Source organism: Bos taurus, chromosome 7 (assembly GCF_002263795.3).
Source record: "Bos taurus isolate L1 Dominette 01449 registration number 42190680 breed Hereford chromosome 7, ARS-UCD2.0, whole genome shotgun sequence".
Classification (NCBI taxonomy): Eukaryota; Metazoa; Chordata; class Mammalia; order Artiodactyla; family Bovidae; genus Bos; species Bos taurus.
Window position 1 is genome coordinate 17,129,384 of NC_037334.1, and position 22,281 is coordinate 17,151,664.

Sequence of the window (22,281 nt, forward strand, 5' to 3'; positions counted from 1 at the left end):
GGACAAGGAGGCCTGGTGTGCTGCAGTTCATGGGGTCACAAAGAATCAGACACAGCTGAACTGAACTGAGCATTCTTTTGTCTGTGTGTGTGTGTGTGTCAATTTTTATCTTTTCCTTTCAGAGTCACATATTCCAACTTGCCCGTAACCAGCAAGATGGATTCTCTTTCTCTCTCTCACCCTCCCGTTTTCCTCTTTTTTCCTACCCCTCCCTCTCTCTTCTCTTTCTTATGTGTTAACACTTAAATTCTTCCAGGTGCAGTTTTAGCCTCAGACAGTTTTGGTTTGTTCTGTTTACCGGAGTGGGTAGCCATTCCCTTCGACCCAGGGATCAAAGCCAGATCTCACTGCTTTGTAGGCAGATTCCTTACCATCTGAGCCACCAGAGCAGCCCAAGTTTCTATCACTAACAATATCTATCTTGAATGTGATTCTATAACTGTTTTTATTCTGTGGAGCAAAGTACATCCATAGTGAAAAGCTCTAGGAGGTAAAGGCCAACATATCTGGGGGATGAAGAATCTGGACCTTCCAAGAAAGAGACTGTTTTTGTAGCTATGGAATCTCTCTAAAGCCTCCACCCCACTGTGTTACGTTTTTGCTTTGCTGAGAGAACAGTTACTTGTAAGTTACAGTAACATTAAGGGAATCAGGCAGACAATCCCCTGGTTGTATTCATAAAGTCCTTGAGAGGCTATGGAGCAGGTGACGTGATTATGCACGTGATGGGCACACAGCTGGGCCTGGCCCACACCCCCAGCACACCTTGCCCCCGTGCTCCAGCTTCTCTGGAACCTAATTCCTTTGGAAGTCAGGTGAACCGGCCCAGTTCACTGAGATGGTCATCTCTCTGTGTACTTTCCAGTCCTCACACCAAAGCAGGTGGCCAGACAGGCCCTTAGGGGCTTCGTCACCTTGGTTTCTTTTTGTTATTCTTGTCACTGTTGCTTTTTTAAAAACTTGCCCCCTCCCAGCTTTATTGAGCTATAACTGACATACAGCACTGTGTAAGTTTAAAGTGTACACATATATGTTGATCTGATACACCTATTATGTTGCAAAATGATTACCACTATAGGTTAGCTAACCCTTCTGTCCTGTCACATAATTACCACATAATTACCATGTCTTTCTTGTGGCAAGACCACTGAAGATCTACTTCCTAAGCAAATTCCCAGTATTTAATGTGCTGTGCTTAGTCACTCAGGAGAAGGCAATGGCAACCCACTCCAGTACTCTTGCCTGGAAAATCCCACTGGTGGACGAGCCTGGTAGGCTGCAGTCCATGGGGTCGCTAAGAGTCGAACACGACTGAGCGACTTCACTTTCACTTTTTCACTTTCATGCATTGGAGAAGGAAATGGCAACCCACTCCAGTGTTCTTGCTTGGAGAATCCCAGGGACGGGGGAGCCTGGTGGGCTGCTGTCTCTGGGGTCGCACAGAGTCGGACACGACTGAAGCGACTTAGCAGCAGCAGCAGCTTAGTCACTCAGTCATGTACAACTCTTTGCGATGCCATGGACTATAGCCTGTCAGCCTCCTCTGTCCTTGAGGATTCTCCAGGCAAGAATACTGGAGTGGGTTGCTATGACCTCTTTCAGGGGATCTTCCCAACCCAGGGATCGAACCCAGGTCTCACACTGCAGGCAGATTCTTTACCGTCTGAGCCACCAGGGAAGCCCCCAGTATATAATACAGTACTGCCAGCCTTAATCACCACACTGCCCTGTACATTAGATCCCTAGAACTCGTTGCTTTTGTTCCTGAAAGTAGAGGCAGCATAAAGTTTCAGGTGCGTCCAGCCTTTTGATAAAAGGCTAGAAACTGATGACAGTGTGCTGGAAGGATTATTTCTATGTTGGAGGATGTGAAATGAGGTTTGTCTTATAACAAGAAAATTGCCACTTTGGGACTTCCCTGGCAGGCCAGTGGTTAAGACTCTGCACTTCTACTGCAGGGTGCCTGGGTTCGATCCCTGATCAGGGCACTAAGATTCTGCATGCTGTGTGGCATAGCCAAAGAACACATAAAAATAAACTAAGAAAATTGCCACTTTGACCTGAATCTCTGGTCCAGGTACTCATGAATGAAGGAATGAAATAAGAAAAGAGAGAGAAAACAGGACAAGAGGAAGGAAGGCAAAGGAAGGAATGAAGATGATAGAAGGAGATGGAGGAAAGAACAAAGAAAGGAAGGGACAAAAAGACATTCTGGTCCCTTCCAACGGGCTATCACCGCAGGTGGATGTGTGTTTCTCCAGCAGCTTCCTGGCCCCAAGGACCCTCTAGCTAATTTTTTTTTTTTTCCCCCGCCATGCCCATTGGTATGAAGGATCCTAGTTCCTCCCCTAGGGATCAAACCTGCACCCGCTGCATTGGAAGCTCAGCATCTTAACCACTGAACCACCAGGGAAGTCCCACTAACTTAGTTTTCCTGAGCACTGTGCCTCGGACTTCCCATTTTGTCTAATTCTTACGTTGATCCTGCAGGGTGACTAGGACTCTCTGCAATTTCCAAATGGAGAAACCGAGGCTTGAGGGTGGCGGGGAGGAAACGTGCCCAGGGCCACCCAGGCGCCTGAAGAACAGGACCATGCAAGTGATGCTGGTGTCTGTCTGTCTCTCCCACACACTTACGGACTCAGGATTCTTAACGAAGACCTTGGTGCTCCCCATCTGGTACTGGTCCGGCTCCATGTTGACTGCCCGCAGCAAGTGCTGGACCCCCTGACGCTCGTCCCCGCGCCAATACGGCCACGTCTCGGGGGTCAGAATGGCGTACCTGAGGCCGGGGCGGGGGAGGGTCTGAGCGGCTGGTGGGGCTGCGGGCAGGGTGGGCGGAGCGTCGGGTGGTGGTGGGGCGACTGGAGTTGGGGGGCGGGGGGCGGACGGGGGAACGGGGTGGGGCGGGCGGTGGGTGAGTGTGGCACAGATAGCTCACCTCTGCAGGAACTTGGCGAACTGGCGGCGGTAGGCAAAGCCCGCGCGGCGCACCCTGATGTTCTCCTTCAGGCCCAGGTACTCCACCTGGTGCTTGACCCTGGGGAGAGGGCAGCCTGAGTCCCCTGGTGGCGGCCTCACCGCTCCGGGGGTGTCTGGATTCATGCTGGGAGCAGTTTGGGGGGTGAGTTCTGAGGTCTAGGGAGGGGGTTCAGTGCTGGTCCAGGGGTCCACTTGGGAGTTAGTTCTGTGCACTGGGGGCCTGGCTTCTAGGGGGAGGGATCGGTGTTTGCTTCGTGGTCAGTTTTAGAATCAATTCTAGGGGTGGATCCTGGGGTCTGGGGAATGAGGGGGACTGTATTATTAGTTCCACAGACAGTCTGGGATCCTCCCTGGAGACCTTGGTCAGTGCTAGGTGTAAATTTGTGCTGGTCCTAGGGGTTAGCCTGGGTGAGACCTGTGATGGATTCCATGACCCTGGGTGGGGGGGGGAGGTTTGCGAGGGAGGGTCAGTCTTAGGGACAGGCAGTGTGGACTGGCTTAGATGGGGCGGGGGTGGGGTGGGGTCACCTGTTCTCCTCCCAGTCGCGGGGCCTCTTGGTCTCATTGGGCTTGATGCATCGGATGTAGTGGGGAGTGCATCTTTTCAGCGTGGACACCAGGTCATTGGCTTGTTTCTAAGGAGGGGAGAGAAGATGGGGGATGGGGGGCACAGATGCAACCCTCTGGCCCCTCTCTCTTCCCATTCTGAATACAGCCCCAAGAGACTGAGACATGCTGCACGGGAACGTGGAGGGTGGCACCTGATGGACTCAGGTATCCCTGGTCCCTGTGTGGCTCTGTTAGCACATACCACATGGGGTTGATATCATGTGTGTGTACCTGACCCTTGAACCCCTGCCGCACTCACTGCTTAGCCAGGCGCAGAGTAAGTGCTCAGCGAAGGTTTGTTGATGGAATAGCTGAGCACGTGGGAGCACACACTCCCTGGTTATTTCTGCCTGTCCTTTGGGGCACAGGTGTTTTAAAAGCAGAGAATCACACGTGTATGCCTGAGAGGTAGTCCTGCAGAGGAGACTAGAAAGGAAATCGTTCCAAGGGGGAAGACTGGAGGAGTGGTAGAGAGAGCCTGGCATGGATCACAGTTCTGCTGTGCGATCCAGGCCAGTGACTGCACCTCTCTGAGCCTTGGCCTCCCATCTGCCAGGTGGGACTAATCTCCTGTCTGTAAAGTGTCTCGTGTCTGCTGCCAGCACTGAGAAGTGCCCAATATACTGTTATTAAAGTATTATTATGATGGTACACCCATGTTCATAAAAGCACTCTTCACAATAGCCAAAAGGTAAAAACAGCCCAAGTGTCCATCGGTGGAGGAATGCATAAGAAAATATCCATTATATCTATGGTATATTATTCAGCCTTAAAAAGGGAGGAAATTCTGACACATGTGTGAACCTTGAAGATATTATGCTCAGGGAAATAAACCAGCCACATAAGTGTCCAATTCCACTTATAGGAAATCCCCAGAAGAGTTATACCCATAGAGACAGAAAGCAAGATGGCAGGTGCAAGGGGCTGGGGAAGAGGATGGGGAATTAGTGATTAATGGGGACAAAGTTTCAGTTTGGGAAGGTGAGAAAGTTCTGGAGATCGATGGTTGTTATGGTTGCATAAGAATGTGAATGTCCTTCATGCCGCTGAGATGTACACTTAAAAATGGTTAAGGCTCAGAAGGTAAAGAATCCTCCGGACAATGTAGGAGGTGTGGGTTCAATCCCTGGGTCAGGAAGATTGCCTGGAGAAGGGAATGGTGACCCACTCCAGTATTCTTGCCTGGAGAAGAATCCCATGGACAGGGGAGCCTGGCTGGTGACAGTCCATGGGATCCCAAAGAATTGAACACAACTGAGTGACTAACACTTTGACTTTTTGTATATTTTACCATAACGAAGAAGAAAGTGACAAATGACCAAAAGACCAAAAAAAAAAAAAAAATCATTAGGATGATGGCTCATGTATGGATTTAGGGGGTTAGGAGGACATTAAGGAAGCTGGTCCAAGCTCCCCAACCCCAGCACTGGAAGAAGCCCTTGTTGAATAGGAGATGCCAGAGGGAGGGGCAGAGGCTCTGCGATGGGGAGAGATGGACACAGGAATGGTAGAACTGGGCCTGTCCCTCCCCATGTCCACCTTGATCTTGGAACCGGCAGTGCTGGGGCGGCCCTTCTTTTCCACGTCCAGCTTCTCGGGAAAGAGCATCCGGAGGAAGGCCCTGGGTGGGGGAAGAGAAGGAGTTTGGAGGTGTAGGTGAACCTTGGGTGCCTTCCTGGAGGTGGGGCTGTTGAGGTGTCTGGGACCCAGAGATCATGCTGTACATGTGCGGTTCTCCCTGAAGGTTGGTGGGTGTGATGATGAGAACCAGAGGGTGGGTTTCATCCTTTTGGTTCCTTGATTTATTTGTACTGTTACTTTTCCCTCCGTGACTGTGCATGACTTGGGTAGCAAGTAAAAGAAGACAGTTTGACTAAGTGATGTGGCATCTCTGGCATCATAGGTAGGTCCCCTTGGAGGAAATGTCTTACAGGCAGGGGCTTGCACATGCGTGCGGGGAAATAAAGACAAGGACCTTGATGCTCCAGCCCCGTGGGTGATACCCACAGATGGGCACAACCTCAGTGTCCATCAACAGGGGATTGGTTAAATTCACTTTGGTGAACCTGAGCAGGACCCTTGAGGGGAACTTCCCAAAGACAGACAATTCCTCCTCCTTCCCATGTCCCCCGCCTATTTTCTGTTTGAAAGTTTTAGCCTCCTAGGCCTTCTCTGAAATCCAAAGGGCAAATTTAATCAGAAAAGTGAGAAAATAAAGAAACAAAGGAAAGCAGTCAAGCAGGAAAAAATAATGATAGTTTAGCTGTAAAAGAAAGTTGAAGACTTTCAATTCTTCCTCAGTGGGTGTAGAGGGCTTCCTTGGTGGCTCATGGGTAAGGAATCCTCCTGCCAGTGTAGGAGATGAGGGTTCAAGGGTTCAATCTCTGGATTGGGAAATTCCCTGGAGAGAGAAAAAAAATGACAACCCACTCCAATATTCTTGCCTGGGAAATCCCATGGACAGAGGAGGCTGAGGGGTTACAGTTCCACGGGGTCGCAAAGAGTTGGACGCGACTTGGCAACCAACAACAAAGGGCTATAGATAATATCCTGAGCCATATCCTTAAGCTGTTTTGCAGATACTAAAACCCCTGCCAGGTAGAAGAAGTTAAATACATTCTGACCAGCAGCATGTAAACCCCAGACCAGCTGGAACCAGGTTGATTAAGATTTCTGAAACATCACCCTGTTACCTCACCATCAACTGATCAGAAAATTGTGAAAGGATCACACCCTGTGACCCTTTCTCTCACACTGTAAAGATCCTTCCCTGAAAGCCCTTGGGGAGTTTGGGGTCTTTTGAGTAGACCTACCTGTTCTTGCTCGGACCTGCAATTAATGCTGTACTTTCCTTCACCGCCTCCTAGTTTTGGGAGGTTGACTTTGCAGTGAGTCAGGTGGACAGGCCTGAGTTTGGTTTGGCAACATTGTTATGTTCATTGTTACATTCCTCTTTGATGAGATCCTCCCTGAGGGCTATAATCCAGAATGAGTGGACCCCTTGAGTGAGATGCAGACTAGTGTTTGCACGCATGCGTGCTCAGTCATGTCCAACTCTTTGCGACCCTATGGACCAGGCTCCTCTGTCCATGGGATTCTCCAGGCAAGAATACTGGAGTGGGTTGCCATTTCCTCCTTCAGGGGATCTTCTCCCCACCACGCAGGGGTGGAACCCCTGCGTCTCCTGCATTGCAGGCGGGTTCCTTTACTGCTGGAGCCACCAGGGAAGCCCACACAAGTGATAGGAATGGGGATTTGACTGCAGTTTTGCATGAGGGATCTTTGTGGGTAAGGCACATGTGTCAAATTGGATTGTGGTGATGGCTGTACAATTCTGTACATTTATTAAAAATCATTTCTAAAAATGGATGCATTTAATGGAATGCAATTTATATCTGAATCAGGCCATTTAAAAATAAGTGTCTGTGTAGACTCAGTTTTACTGGATGTGGAGTAATATTGGACAGTGTTGCTCTAAATCAGTGGTTCCCAAACTCAAATGTACACATGGCTCCTGGGATCTTGTTAAAATGCAGACTCTGAGTCATTCAGTTTACGGTGGAGCCTGAGATTCTCTTTCTTTCAGAAGATGCTCATGTTACCATTCTAGAAACCACAATATCAGCACTTTATGAACCACTGTCTTAGAACATTCACCCTGTGCTATATTCCATTTGCTTTCAAATTGTGGTGCTGGAGAAGTCTCCTGAGAGTTCCTTGGACTGCAAGGAGATAAACCAGTCAATCCTAAAGAAAATCAACCCTAAGCATTCACTAGAAGGACTGATGCTGAAGCTGAAGCTCTAATATTTCGACCACTTGATGCAAAGAGCTGACTCATTGGAAGATACCCTGATGCTGGGAAAGATTGAGGGCAGGAGAAGGGGGTGGCAGAGGATGAGATGGGTGGATAGCACCGACTCAATAGACATGGATTTGAACAAACTCCGAGAGACAGTGAATGACAGGGGAGCCTGGCATGCTGCAGTTCATGGGGTCATGAAGAATCAGAAGTGACTGAGCCACTGAACAACAAAATTGACTAGAAACAGCTGTCCCCACAAACACTATGGAGTGATGGGAGCTCTGGGGAAGGTGAGGTGGTCCCTGGGCCTCCCCCATCCCCACGGGGAGTTGCCCAGAGACTTCCACGCCTGAGACCACTCACTGCTCACTGGTCTGCATCAACTCTATGAGGTCAGAGAAGAGGACATCACGGTTCCTCTCGCAGAAGCCGTTGACATCATAGGAGACCTGGAAGAAGGTGGCACGGGGAGGAGTGAGAATCTGAAGTGAGGGATGGGGGGTCCCATGGGGGCCCGCTCTGGGGTGAGAAGACTGGGCAGTATCTATGGTTCACATTAGGCAGTCGGGAGCAGCATGGACCTGGTTGGGGGACAGCCTGGAGGTCTCATGTTCAAGGTGAGATTGGAGGGTTAGGACTGCAGTCTGGGTCAGAGGGGAGAGAAGATGGAGGGTTACAGTCCAGATTGGGGGAGGCAGCTGCAGGCTGGATCAGAGGAAGGAGGAGGTGACAGTTATAGCCCAGCTTGGGGAGTGAGGGTAGGGGGGAGCAGTCCCTGGGTGTCTGCTAATTAATTTGGAATCAAAAGGTCACATTGAGCCTCTGTGTTCTGGTTGATTGGGAGCCTGGGGGATTGTGTCAGGAGGGTTATAGCACTGACTGGAGTTTGGTGGGTGGGTGGGTGGGGGGGTTTCAGCCTGGCATGTAGACTGGGTCTGTATCCAAGGTGCAGCCTCCCTATAGTTCTGGTCGGGCTACTCTCAGGATGAGGAGCACGGAGCCCCAGCCCATTTTAGGAATGGTGGGCTGCAGCACAGTCAGGGAACCACTGGGACTGTTTACTGCCCATGATAAGATCAAAGAGAAAGTGCGCAGTCTTGTAAACTGGGGAGGGGGACCTTGGCCAGGGTGGGAGGACAGTGGGTTTCTGAAACTTTGGGTAGGGGTCTGTCTGTAGGGGGTCTGTCTGAGGTGGTAGGTTGCAGCACGATCCAGGGGTCTCCAAGTTGGGATCAGAAGAAGGGTGGCCATGTTCTGGGTCAGGGGGACACTGGGGCTTATAGCTCAGATTAGGGCTTAGGGGGCTCTGCTGCCTAATTTGGGGTTGATGGGAGGGAGTTTGTATCCTGTAGGGTGTGTGTGTGTGGGGGGATACTCAGTCATTTTGGACTGTAGCCCACTAGGCTCCTCTGTCCGTGGGAATCTCCAGGCAATACTAGAGTGGGTTGCCATCCCCTTCTCCAGGGTATCTTCCTGACCCGGGGATAAAACCCACATCTCTCGCAATGGCAGGCAGATTCTTTACCAGTGAGCCACCCAAGAAGTCTGTAAGGGGCAAGTGTCGCCGTTCTGTTAGTTGGGAGCGCTGTGGCCTTGATAGGAGAGTGGACAGTGGGTTTACCAGCCCTGCTGAAAGGCCATGATAGTGGGGGGGCTAGGCCAATTCCTGGGGGTCAGTGGGAGGGGGGCATCGTATTTCTGGTCAGTAGGGGGAAGGATCGAGAAGGGGATTAGTGTTCTTTAGCCCTGGCTGGTGTCTGGGTAAACTCCTGTTGGAAGATTGGGAGGCTGCAGCGGGAAAAAGCCTCTGGAGGTGTGTGTGGGGGTGTCTGAGGGGCGGGGCCTGATGGGCGGGGTCCGAGGGATAGGGTCTGAGTAGTGGGGGCGGGGCCCGAGGGAGTGGGATCTGATGGGCGGGGTTGGGTCTTAGTGGGCGGAGACCGAGGGGAGGAGTCAGGTTAGGTCTGAGGGGGCGTGTCCGAGGGGCGAGGTCTGATGGGTGGGGTCGGGTCTGAGGGGCGGAGTCTGAGGATCCGAGGGGCGGGGTCCGAGGGACGGGGACAGGGCGCACCTTGCCAGCGTAGTGGTGGATGACGAAGCCCGCGCTCCAGCTGTTGAAGTGCTCGTGGTTGCCCACGGCTGCCTGCAGCTTCTGCAGCAGCGTCTGATCGGCGCCGCCGCCCGTGGCGTGCATGGTGGCGCATACGTCGTCCAGGACGCTCATGATGCCTGGGGGGTTCTGTGGGGTGAGGAGGTGGGGAAGGGCTCAGCCCGGCCTGGCCCCAACCCCTTGCCGCTCCTGGGAGGGAGCGGAAGTGATGGGAAGCTCCGATGTGTGGGGATGCTGTGGAAGCTCTCTGGTACAGGGTGGGGTGAGGAACCCCATAAGGGATCCGTGCCTCTATCCTTTCCCCAGATGGAGATGAAGGGGGACCTGTCAACTTTGACCCCTCTCTCCCCCGCAGCCTGCCTTGGGGGCCATGTTTGTGGAGTGAATAAGTGACAGGTGAGCAGAGTGAATGGACGTGGTGGCTGATGCGTATGTCCGTGGGCCTCCATCTGCCTAAGGGGGAGCGTGGGTTAGAAGGGTCTATAGCGGCCCACCTCCAGGGCTCTCCCAGCTCTTCCAAGCCCAGCTCAGGGGCACAGTGATTTCCCAAGCCTAGTTCTGACTGGGGCCCAGCGAGAACCCCCAAATCTGGCTTAGCCCTTACCAGCTTGTTTTCGATGAGGTCACAGACGATTTTGTTGTTGAAGTACTGGATGGGGGTCCAGCGGATACCCTCCTGTACGTACTCCTCCTGGGGGTGGCAAAGGGGGCAGGGATGGGACCGGGCATCTGGGCAAAGATGTGAGTGTTTCTAGAATGTTAGTTTCACAAGCATGGGTGGAGGAAGTGTGACAGATGTTCCCCCCATAACTTGTCCCTCCAGTCTCATCACTTAGGACTGTCTCTGATAACAAATCTCATTTCTCTGGAGGTCAGACCTTCCCTCTGGGGTCCCAGAATTCAGCCCCAGTTACCCGAAGTGTGATCTTTTCGTGAATACATCCCATTTGGCTCTTAAAAAAAAAAAAAAAATCCCTTTCAGAGCCTGAAAGGCCAGTGGTTAAGACTCTGCTCTTCCACTGCAGGGGGTATGGGTTCAATCCCCGGTGGGAGTCTAAGATCTCACATGCAGTGTGGTGTAGCCAAAAATAAATAATTAATTAAACAAAAATCCCTTTCTCACTTCTTCAATCATCTCCTGGTATTTGCCCTGAATCCTAGTCGCAGGCTCTGCCTCTGCAGGATGGGTAGAATGAAAATGGCAGGATTTTGTCCATCCCATTCATGGGGGTCTTCTCAGCACTGCAAACAGTGCCTGCTACATAGCAGGTGCTGCTCAGTCATGTCCGACTCTTTGCAACCCCATGGACTGTAGCCCGCCAGGCTCCTCTGTCCATGGGATTCTCCAGGCAAGAATACTGGAGTGGGTAGTCATGCTCTCCTCCAGGGGATCTTCCTGACTCAGGGATCAAAGCCATGTCTCCTGTATTGGCAGGCAGATTCTTTACTGTCTGAGCCACCAGGAAGCCCATTGAAGGTTTGAACAAAGAGGCAATGCTCCAGCCCTCATCAGAGCTTTAGAGGTAGAAAACCTCCTATGAAGAAGGAGCTTGGACATGTCAGCAGAGAGAAGTGTCCATGTGGGGCTGAGGTGTCCCTGGTTGCTTGGCAACCTTCATGGTCCCACATCTCCTCCCCAGTGACCCCTGGCCCTGGCCAGTTGTCTTCCCCTGCCCACCTGTTCAGCCTTCAGAGTGAGTTCAATAAAGATCTGCTGCAGTTTCTCATTGACAAAGTTGATGCAGAACTGCTCAAAGCCGTTTTTCTGCCAAGGGAGGAAAAGTGTGCCTCTCTCAGTGGGGTGATGCTGGAGCCCCCCCTCCCTCAGGGTGGGTGTGGGTTGGCCACAGGGTCATACCTGGAATATCTCAAAGCCGTAGATGTCAAGCACGCCGATACTGTACTCCTCTTGGGGCTTCTGCATGGCACGGTTGATGGCCTGTGATGCACAGGGACACTAGGTGAGTGGCTACACAGGCCTGCCACTCTCTTGAAATGCTCTTGTCCCCTCCCACCAGTGTCTCTCCTGCCTTCCCCATCGCTGTACCTACCCTCACCCCTGTCCATCATTCCTACAATAAACCAGGTGTTAGGACATTAGGGTTCCTGCCTTGGGAGCTGGCTCTGCCCCTTAACCACTTTGCACCTCTATTTGCTCATCTTTAAAATGGGTTCACAGTAGCATCTCTCTTAGAGGGCTTTTTCTTAAGAATTAAATAAATCAATGCATGGAGAACGGAACCATAGCTGGTATGAATTAATTGCTATGGAGTGTTGACTACTACAGTCACAATCCTTTTTTCTTTTTTTGACAGGAAAGTGGGATTTATTGGTGGGCATGAGTGCCTATCAGTGCAAGAGACAGGTTTTATCCCTGTGTTGGGAAGACCTCCTGGAGGAGGAACTGGCAACTCACTCCAGTATTCTTGCCTGGAGAATCCCATGGACAGAGGAGCCTGGTGGGCTACAGGCCATAGGGTCGCAGAGTCAGGCATGACTGAGGTGACTTAGCACGCCCAAATCAGGAGGGGACAGTGCCCAGGCTCTTGTGAGCACAGGGCCCACCATTTGTCCAGGGGGCAGTGATTAGAGCTGTATTTGACCCCACAGCCATCTGGAATGAGCCGCTTTTCTGCCACCATGTTTCCAAATTCATCTGCATTAAACTTAGTAAATCCTCACTTCTAGGAGATATGGATCTTCTGGCAGCCAGGGAACTTGAACTTGGCCCTGTGGAGGGCCTCAAACATATGCTCCTTATTCTGCAGCTTGGTGCGGATGGACATCATGACTTGGCCAGGGTGGACCCTGGCCACTGGGCCCTGGGGCTTTTCAAAGGCACCTTGCACACCTGTCTAGAGCCTAGATTGGGGAGAGGGGGCAGCATGTCCATCATGAATGTCCCCTGGAAAGGACTGTCTCCAAGATCCCTTAGGCAACAGGCCACCTACACTACCAAGGAGGCTGCTGTTTGCAATCATTGCACGTTTAGTCACCATTCTTGACCTTGACAAATCCTGTTCTCATCCACCATCACCTGGTCCATCACTTTGTCCTTCTGACAGCCGCTCTCGTGGCTCTCTCTAAGGCACCCACCCCTCTCCATTCCAGCAGCCCCCTTCTTGATCCAGGCCTGGACATTTCCGATAGCCCCCTCCTGCTTGGGCTCCATGGAACAGCCAAAGTGAAAGTGAAAGTATTAGTCACTCAGTTGTGTCCTACTCTTTTGTGACCCCATAGACTGTAGCCCATCAGGCTCCTCTGTCCATGGGATTCTCTAGGCAAGAATACTGGAGTGTCTTGCCATTCCCTTCTCCAGGGGATCTTTCCTACCCAGGGATCAAACCCAAATCTCACTCCTTTGCAGGCAGATTCTTTACTGTCTGAGCCACCAGGGAAGCCCACAGATTAGTTTTTAAGGAAGACCTTAAATGTCCCATCAAATCACCTCCTGCCCTATGTGGTACCTCCCAAAGCTGAGCATTAGCGAGGTCATGACACTCAAGACGCTCCCCCTCCCCCTCTTGGCTGGTACAAGCCCTGGGCCTGGTGCTGCCCCAGAGCCCGTCTTTCCCTACCCCTGTCCTCAGAGCCCTACTTGCCTCCACGAGGAAGTCAAAGAGACGGGAGTAGAGTCCCTTGGCCAGAGCATCCCGAGTGTAGGCTGCCTGCTCCACGTTCAGGGTCACGTCAATGGACTCACTGCGTCCGCCCCAGCGGCTGTCCATCTTGCGGCTGGTCAGTTTCTCCTGCAGCCGCCCACTGTCAATGCCCAGGAGGTAGGCGGGGAAGGCCAGGACTGCCAGGTGGTGGGGTGGGGAGAAAGGGAGCAGCCGGTCGGGTTCTTGGGCCTCACACGGGGGCTCCCATCTCTCCCCATTTTTGCCCCGTGACATCGATCTTGTCCGCTTAGGTCCTCAGCTTCTGGGGGCCACAACTGGGAGGAAGCAGTTCACACACACACACACACACACGCCTCCACCACACCCTCCGCAGCACCGACACTCACGGTCTGCGCTTTCCACCCGGGCATAATTCCCGTCTTCACAGAAGCTGATGTTTCCCAAATGCAAGATGCCTGCCACAAGCTGCAGGACCAGCTCTTGGACGTTGGCCGGGATCCCGATGACTTGCATGGCGCTCTGTAGGCACATGGGGCACAGAGCCTGTGGTGCAAAGGCTGACCTCCAGCCGACCCGCGGGTTAGGCTTCAGTGGCCACAGCACACACATGTGGGGCAGGGGGAAAGATCAGGACACCTGGACCCCTCTCCTGGCTTTTTTTTTTTTTTTTTCTGTGTGACCTTGGGCAAGTCTCTGTCCCTCTCCGGGCCTTGGTTTCCCAATTTGTAATACAAGAAGGTTTCCCAGGGCTGAAGCGGCAACGGTGCTCACCAGAGTCTCACTGAAGTCGCTCCGGTCATCGGTGCCGTCCACCTTGTAGGTGTCTGACTGGTTGAGGTAGTAATAGTAGTCGGGAGTCATGAGCCCTAGGTTCTGCCGCTGCTCCTGAGAGGCCCCTTCCAGCAGCTGGAGGGCGAGTGAAGCTCATTCCCATTGTGGTGGACGGGTGCAGCCCTCGTAACCCCCCAGTCCTCGCCGTCACGGGCTCCCAAACACCGACCCTCCCATGGTATCCCCCCTGGGCTCCAGCGAGGCTCCCTCTGCCCCAGCCCATGGCCACCTTCCTTGTACCTGATAGTAGATGTGGAAATTCCTCTCATTTTCATTCTGCATGACCACGCGGGATTTCTCCAGCAGGAAGTTGGAGATCTTGCCCCCATCTGGCTCCCCCCCTCGGCTGAACTGGATCTCAAAGTACTTGCCCTGAACCCAAGAAAGGCACATCAGTACCTGTCCAGGGTCCCAGGGCTGCAGGTGAGGAAGGACAGGGGATGGGTCTTATGAGCCTTCTTCCCCAAGTGACCTCAAGTAGCTCTTCTCTCCCCAACTTCCACTTACTGTTCTTCTCACCAGCTCCTTTCCTCCAGCCCTTGCTTAAAATGGGTCCTGGGCCAGGAATACCTTTTCCTTGCTCCCTGATGATTCAAGCCCTAACCTGGGGCCTCTAGCCCTGTTGTCATTCCCTTCTCCAGGGAACCTTCCCAACCCAAGAATTGAACCCTGGTCTCCTGCATTGCAGGTGGATTCTTTACCGTCTGAGCCAAAATTATATAAAATAAAGGGCTTCCCAGGTAGCACCAGTGGTAAAGAATCTGCCTGCCAATGCAGGAGACATAAGTACCTTGGGTTCGACCTCTGGTCCGATCCAGGGGATTGGAAAGATCCCCTGGAAAAGGAAGTGGCAACCCACTCCAGTATTCTTGCCTGGGAAATCCCACGGACAGAGGAGCCTGGCAGGCTACAGTCCATGGGGTCGCAAAAGAGTTGGACACCACTGAGCACAACAGCAGCAATAGAATAAAATAAAATAAAATAGAATTACATGTTCTTGCGGTTCATCCATGTTTTGCTGTATATTAGTAGTCTGAAAACACAGACTGTGTGAGTCTATTTATATGAAATTCTGAAACTATTAAAACTAATCTACGGTGCAAAAAAAAAATTAGAGTGACTTCTTCTTGGATAAGGTAGAAGTAGAGGTTGATTAGAAGGAGATAAGAGGAGACTTTCTGCAGAGATGGTGATATTCTGTGTACTGATAGGAGTGTTGGTTGCATGGGTGTCTGCACTCATCTAAATTAATGAATAGTCCCCTTTAGATTTACATTTTTGCTGTATGCAAATTTAACTTTAAAAGAAATGTAAGAGAGCTGCAAATTTATATTGGACTCTGATTAACCATCTGCATGCTCAAGTGTTTGAGGGAAAGGTATGATGTTTAACTTATAGTGCATAAAAAAAGTGGATCGATACACATATGATTAAGCAAGATTAGTAAAATATTAATGGTAGAATCTAGGAGATGAGCATACAGGCATTTACTGTAGTGTTTAGATTTTCCATGTATATGAAAATTTTAAAATAAAATGTTGGAGAAAATACTTCAAATATAATTATATTAAAATATATTCAAAAATAAAATATAATTAATATTATAGATAATAATATCCAGGGGAGAAAATCTCATTAGTGTCAGAATTCATTAAGCCATTTCCATGTTCAAGCATTTACTGAAATTATTGAAGTCTATGAAAGTGAAAGTGTTAGTCACTCAGTTGTGTCCAACTCTCTGCGACCCCACAGCCCACCAGGCTCCTCTGTCCATGGGATTCTCCAGGCAAGAATACTGGAGTGGGTTGCCATGCCCTCCTCCAGGGAATCTTCCCAATTCAGGGGTCAAACTTGGATTTCCTGAAGTGCAGGGAGTTTCTTTACTGTCTGAGCCACCACACCATCCCATTCCAACAGAGGAGACCCACAAGGTTACATTGGTTTGTTTTTGTCCAAGCCACACATCCAAACAGTGACAGAAGATGATGACAAGCCCAAGTCTGTTTACCTATCCTGTCTTTCATTAGGCTCAGCATAGCACCTGACACAGAGAAGGACTCCAAGAAGCATTTGATAAAAGAAAGAATGAACGAGGGACCTGAAATGCAAGTAGGAACAGAATAGCCTAGTTGCAGCCATGGGAGGAGTATTCAAGAATGGTACACGAACATGTCCTGGCCTGCATAGAGCTGCTGATCGGGGACTTTTTTTCCAGAGGGATCATGAACAGGAAGCCAGTCTCCCATTGAGGAGCAGGTATTTCCTGTACTCTTGAGCATATAGATAAAGGAAAGAGACAGAGACAAACAGTGTAGAGGCCACAGAGACTCACAAAGCGACTGGAATTATTGTTGCGCACTGTCTTGGCATTGCCAAAGGCTTCCAGCAGTGGGTTTGATTGAAGGATGATATCTTTCACATGCTGGGGAAAGAGGCAGGTGGGGGCGGGAAGAGGTCAGACTGAGGTAGGGTGTGGGAGTTTGGAGGTGAGGGGATGAAATTCTGTGTGGGGAGACCCAGCCCCTCTTCCTGTTTTGCCTTACCTGGACCTTCTCGCCTCCGCCCGACACCTTGGAGATGTAGCCCATGATATATTTTGCTGCCACTGTCTTCCCAGCTCCACTCTCTCCACTGAGGATGGGTGAGGGAAAAGGATGATGAGTGACCAGAAGTGGAGGAAGTGCCCTTTCCGGTTGGGGCTCTGATTGTTCATTCATTGACGCCTATTGGGTGCCAGGCAATAGCCCAGGCTACTGGGGATACCATAGTGAACAAGATGGATCTAAATTTCCTGACCCTTAGATGGAACAGGTGGGCAATAACAGAATGAATGCATAAAATACGTCATGGATCAGGTGGTGAGCGGCTAAGTAGAGTGGCGCTGGGGGTGGAGAGGGACAGCAAGGCTCTGTTTGGATCCGGAATTCCAATTAAACCTCCCTGGGGTGGTGATGCTGTTTGAGGGGACCTTGGGGAGGAGGGTCTGGGGTTCCCACTCTGTACCTGATAATGACACATTGGTTCTCACAGTCTATAAGCATGTTCCGGTACATATTGTCGGTGAGGGCATAGATGTGCGGGGGATTCTCATATTGGGCCTGGTGGGAGAGATCAGGGCTCAGCCTAGGTCTAAGGTTGGGGGGAGGCCTTGGGGCTGTGGCTCCCACCCGGCCCCCGCCTCACCGCGCCCTGGTAGAGGTCGATCTCGCGGTCTGTGAAGTAGGGCATCTGCTTGAAGGGGTTTACGGAGATGAGCACGGAGCCAATGTAGGTCTGGGGTGGAGGTGGTTAAGGGCCATGCAGCGTCCTGGCAAGCTGAGTCCCTCAAGGGGCCCTGCCCCCTCCTCCTGCTCCCTTGGGGCCTCCTAGAGCCCCGTGGCTTGGAGGAAAGGATGGAGATACTCCAGGTGTCTTAGGAAAAAACTGAGCTGGATCCAGATTGAGGGGAACAGAGGGTGCTGTGCCTGAGTCACCCTCGAGCAGAGGGAGCAGTGAGAGCCACGGCCACCCCCAGCTGGAGCCCCGCTGTTACTCTGCTGTCCCCTGTGTCCTAACGCCCCCTGCTCTTGCTGCCCATCCCCACTCTGTTCCTGTGCTCAGGTATGCATGTCCCTTCTGTGCTACAGCCTCTCTTTCATCCTCCCCTGCCCTCACCCACCAACCATCCCTCCATCCGCTGGTCAGTCGTCCTCTGTCCCTGAGTCCTGCATCTGCCCACCCCGCCCACGGCCCAGGGTACAAAGATGTAGTCGTCCATGAAGCGCTTGCGGAGGTTGCCCACGATGCCGTCCTCAGTGATCTGGGGTAGAAGCACCATGTCGTCCACGCCGCTCTGCTTCACATTGTGGCTCTGCCAGTGGAAGCGCTCCTTGCTGCCCTGGGGGTGGGGGCGGTGGGGTGACGATGAGCCCCTGCAGGGGGCGTGGTGGGGACTGGTGCATGAGCACTCCTCCCCTTCCCACCTGGCTCACCTACATCATCAGCTTCTGATGCTGTCCCCTTGCCCACCTGCCACCTCCCTCCCTCCTTCCCCATCTCAGGGATGACAGGAGAGGGAGACAAGGTCTACTCCCCAAAGAGGAGGACAGACAGAATGACAGCTTGGATGTGTCCCTTAGCCCTCTCTCTTTTGGTACCAGCGTCCCTCCACTTTGTATCCCATTGCCATGGAGCAGAGGGTGATGCCTGGTCCAGTGGGGCAGAGTGTGCTTGGGGATCTGGCGACTGTGGGAGGGGAGGAGGGGATCAGCGAAGGCTTGATGGGGGAGCTCACCCACCCTCTCTGTCACATCCCCAGCCCATGTCTCCCTCCCTTGGCCCAGGCTGAGTTCCTGACTTCTCCCTGGTATTTGATCCAAGACGCTTGCTCCTTGAAAGAAAAGCTATGACAAACAGTGTATTAAAAAGCAGAGACATCACTTTGCTGGCAAATTTCCATATAGTCAAAGCTATGGTTTTTCCAATAGTCATGTATGGATGTGAGAGTTGGACCATAAAGCAGGGTGAGTCCTGATGATGCTTTCGAACTGTGGTGCTGGAGAAGACTCTTGAGAATCCTTTGGACAGCAAGGAGATCAAACTAGTCAATCCTAAAGGATATCAACCCTGAATATTCATTGGAAGGACTGATACTGAAGCTGAAACTTCAACACTTCGGCCACCTGATGTGAAGAGCTGACTCATTGGGAAAGACTCTGATCTAAGAAAGACTGAAAGCAAAAGGAGAAGGGGGCAGCAGAAGCTGATGGTTGGATGGCATCACCAACTCAACAGATATGAGTTTGAACAAACTAGGGATAGTGAAGGACAGGAAAGCCTGGCGAGCCGCAGTCCGTGGGGTCGCAAAGAAATCGGACACGACTGAGTGACTGAACAACAACAAGGTTTTCACCTCAGGATGACTTTCTTCCCCCTCACTTGCTTCCTCCTACCTTGGCATCCTCCTGGCCCATCCCCCTGAGATTCTCTCAGTCACCATGTCTAGTGCCCTGCTATGACCTTGGTCCTCAGCTCCCCCAGCCTTCCCACCACCTCTGCTGTGGTCTCCATCCTTAGAGAGCCAGTTCTGGCACATTCCAAGCTCCCACTTTCCCTTTTAATTCTCTCCCTCAGCTTTTCATCAGCTGACACCTTCCGTAGGCCCCAAGGAGGAGACTCAGACACAGGTTCCCCATTTAAACTCCTCCTCCAGGAAGCCTGCCAGGAATGCTCTCTCCTTTCAGCCCAGCTGAGCTCATCCGGCACCTTAAACACTTCAGCACACTGACTCTCGCAGGCCCTCTCTGCCTCCGTTCAATACACACTGTCACGGAGGGATTGGCACACGGAGCGGTGGCGACTTGGATAGAGCTCTCCTGGCTGGTAACTCATGCTCAGACAAGGTGTCCCTCCTGCAGAAATCCCCACACCCACCCCAGACCTGGAGCTCCTGGAGGACAGGGATTTGGACTGAGTCCTTTCTCAGCCCCCGCAGGGAGGGCCTAGCAAGGGACAAGGGCAAAGAAAGAAACCCAGCTTCAGAGGAAGCCCCCAAGAGCAAAAATGCATATGTGATAAGACCCTTCAGTCATGTCCGACTCTTTGCAACTCTATGGACTGTAGCTCACCAGGTCCTCTGTCCATGGGATTCTCCAGACAAGAATATTGGAGTGGGTTCCCATGCCCTCCTCTAGGGGATCTTACCGACCCAGGGATCGAACCCGCAGTCCTTATGTCCCCTGTATTGGCAGGCAGGTTCTTTAACACTAGCACCACTTGGGAAGCTCAAGAGCAAAGATACTGGGAACCAAAGTCAGGTCTTCAAAGATGACCAGGACTTGCCAGGGAAATGAAGATGGTGTGCTGGGCCCATCTGGGAGGGGATTCAGGCAGAGATCAAGTGGGAGGGTCAGTGTGGGCAACTCCAGGGCAGAGATAGATGAGAAGCCAGTCTCCACCCAGTGCTCCCCAGGGGGCATTGGGAGCCATAGAAGGTTCCTGAGCAGGGGAGGTGCTAGCTCAGATTCTGGTCATGCTGACAGTCCCTGAGGTTGGGGGAGGGGTGGGATTCATGGAAGAATATCCAGAGGCATGAAATGAGCCTAGTTTTGGGTGTGGGGTAGATCTGGGTTCTGATCCTGGCTGTGTGACCTAACACTGCTCTGAGCCTCAGTGACTTCATCTGTAAAAAGGGAGAAGCAGCCTTACTTCCCAGAGTTGATAAGAGAGATTAGCTGCTCTGGGGGAACAAAGTGGGGAAGGGGGAGGGTTCCCGGAAGAGGGACACTTGATGAAATTAACATTTACCAAGCATCTATGACATGTCCGATGCTGGAAGCAGGTATTGCTGATTTTTTTAAAAACTTATTTTGCATTGGGGTATAGCTGATTAACCGGAGAAGGCAATGGCACCCCACTCCAGTACTCTTGCCTGGAAAACCCCATGGATGGAGGAGCCTTGTGGGCTACAGTCCACGGGGTCGCTAAGAGTCAGACATGACTGAGGGACTTCACTTTCACTTTTCTCTTTCCTGCATTGGAGAAGGAAATGGCAACCCACTCCAGTGTTCTTGCCTGGAGAATCCCAGGGATGGGGGAGCCTGGTGGGCTGCCATCTATGGGGTCGCACAGAATCAGACACGACTGAAGTGACTTAGCAGCAGCAGCAGCAGCAGCATAGCTGATTAACAAACAATGTTGTGATAGTTTCAGGTGAACAGTGAAGGGACTCAGCCATGCAAAATGTCACCCATATTATCAGCAATCATCATAGCTCAGTGTGGTAAAGTCTGGGAAGGAGATTGGTGCCTGAGAGGGATTTGACCCTTGACTAAGGATGCAGCTAACCTGGTTCCAAGGATGTGGGGTTCAAATCTGGGGTCATCTGACAGCAAAGACCAGGTTTTTGCATCTACAGTCGTGAGTGGCTGGGCCCCAGGGGGCTTTGGGGATGGTATGTGAAAGCTGAGAAGGGTTTTGATCAAGTACAGGGAGAAAAGGTTCACCAGAGAGAGTGAACTGCCAGGGCAAATGCAGAGGTGTGACTGAAGCAGAAGAGAAGGTAGAGGAGGGAGTGTTTTGGGGAGGGTAGCGGGGAGGAAGGGGCAGGGCTGGAACCCCTGAGACTGCTTCTAGCCTGATTATTGAGAGTGAGATTTTCTTTCTTTTTTAAAAAAGAACACGATTTTATTATTCTTACTATTATTTAATTTATTTATTGGCTGTGCCATGCAGATTTGTGACCTTGGTTCCCTGACTAGGGATTTAACCCATGCCCCCTGCATTGAAAGTGCAGTCTTAACCATTGGACCGCCAGGCAAGTCCCAAGTGTGAATTTTTCCAATGGCAATTATGACACCATCTCTCTGTCGGTGGCTTCCCATCACTGCTATCCCCATGCAGCCACTCCACAGAGATTTCTTGAGCACCTAGTCTGCGCCAGTAACCTAGGACTTCAGGAAGAACTCAGTTCCTCACTACCTTGCCTCTAAGTCTTTGCAGATGTTGAGCCCTCTGCCCAGAACATCCTTCCTGCCTGGTTAATAATGCCAATCTAGGGACTTTCCTACCAGTCCAGTGGTTAATAACCCACCAACCAATGTGGGGGACACGGGTTCAATCCCTGGTCTGGGAAGATCCCACATGCTGCGGAGCAACTCAGCCTATGCGCCACAACTCCTGAGTCTGCTTGCTGCAGCTACCGAAGCCTGTGTGCCTAGAGCCTGTGCTCTGCAACAAGAGAAGCCATCACAATGAGAAGGCCTTGTACCTCAACTAGTGAGGAGCCCCCGCTCGTGGCAACTACAGAAAGCGTACATGCAGCAGCAAAGACTCAGTGCAGCCCAAAAATAAAAAAGCCAACCTTTGCCTTTAGACACGGCTCAGGTGACACCTCCCCTGAGAAGACCTCCCTGATTCCAGTCCAGGTCAAGCGCTCCCTCTACATCTGCCAACTCTCTGGGCATCCCTCTCCATAACCCCATCCCCGATCTGGATGTTCTGAGTGCTATCTGGGGGTATACTGCTCCTGGGGGTGCTTTAAGAATTGTGGGAGGACTTCCCTGGTTGTCCAGTGGTTAAGAATCCGCTTGCCAATGCAGGGGACACAGGTTTGATCCCTGATCTGGGAACTAAGATCCCACTTGGTGGTGGGGCAACTAAGCTCGCTCTACAACTAGTAAAGTCTGCACGCCCGAGAGCTCGTGCACTGCAACAAGAGAAGCCACCACAGTGGGAAGCCTGTGACCTCAGCAAAGATTAGCCCCTGCTCACTGCAACTGGAGAAAGCCCACAGGCAACAACAAACACCCAGCGCAGCCATAAAGAGGTAAATTAACTAATGT

The 22,281-nt window shown here is 51.7% G+C and overlaps 1 protein-coding gene, 1 non-coding gene and 1 pseudogene across 2 annotated transcripts in view; all 3 read right to left on the bottom strand.

Moving 5' to 3' along the window:
- The window catches only part of MYO1F (myosin IF), a 37,682-nt gene that overhangs the window by 9,341 nt on the left and 6,060 nt on the right, over window positions 1-22,281 (bottom strand). The window contains exons 2-19 of the mRNA NM_001192748.1: window positions 17,700-17,837; window positions 17,144-17,233; window positions 16,964-17,058; window positions 16,504-16,591; window positions 16,293-16,382; window positions 14,201-14,332; window positions 13,901-14,035; window positions 13,516-13,648; window positions 13,109-13,305; window positions 11,365-11,445; window positions 11,185-11,271; window positions 10,111-10,197; window positions 9,468-9,635; window positions 7,760-7,845; window positions 5,131-5,212; window positions 3,511-3,617; window positions 2,942-3,040; window positions 2,638-2,782 (exon numbers count right to left, since the gene is read on the bottom strand). Coding sequence (NP_001179677.1) covers window positions 2,638-2,782; window positions 2,942-3,040; window positions 3,511-3,617; window positions 5,131-5,212; window positions 7,760-7,845; window positions 9,468-9,635; window positions 10,111-10,197; window positions 11,185-11,271; window positions 11,365-11,445; window positions 13,109-13,305; window positions 13,516-13,648; window positions 13,901-14,035; window positions 14,201-14,332; window positions 16,293-16,382; window positions 16,504-16,591; window positions 16,964-17,058; window positions 17,144-17,233; window positions 17,700-17,837 — 2,040 coding nt within the window. The remainder of the gene's footprint in view (window positions 1-2,637; window positions 2,783-2,941; window positions 3,041-3,510; window positions 3,618-5,130; window positions 5,213-7,759; window positions 7,846-9,467; window positions 9,636-10,110; window positions 10,198-11,184; window positions 11,272-11,364; window positions 11,446-13,108; window positions 13,306-13,515; window positions 13,649-13,900; window positions 14,036-14,200; window positions 14,333-16,292; window positions 16,383-16,503; window positions 16,592-16,963; window positions 17,059-17,143; window positions 17,234-17,699; window positions 17,838-22,281) is intronic.
- On the bottom strand, window positions 12,420-12,505 carry LOC112447607 (uncharacterized; annotated as a pseudogene).
- On the bottom strand, window positions 19,345-19,402 carry MIR339B (microRNA mir-339b). Its single transcript, NR_030808.1, has one exon. It is a non-coding gene; the product is annotated as a microRNA mir-339b (primary transcript).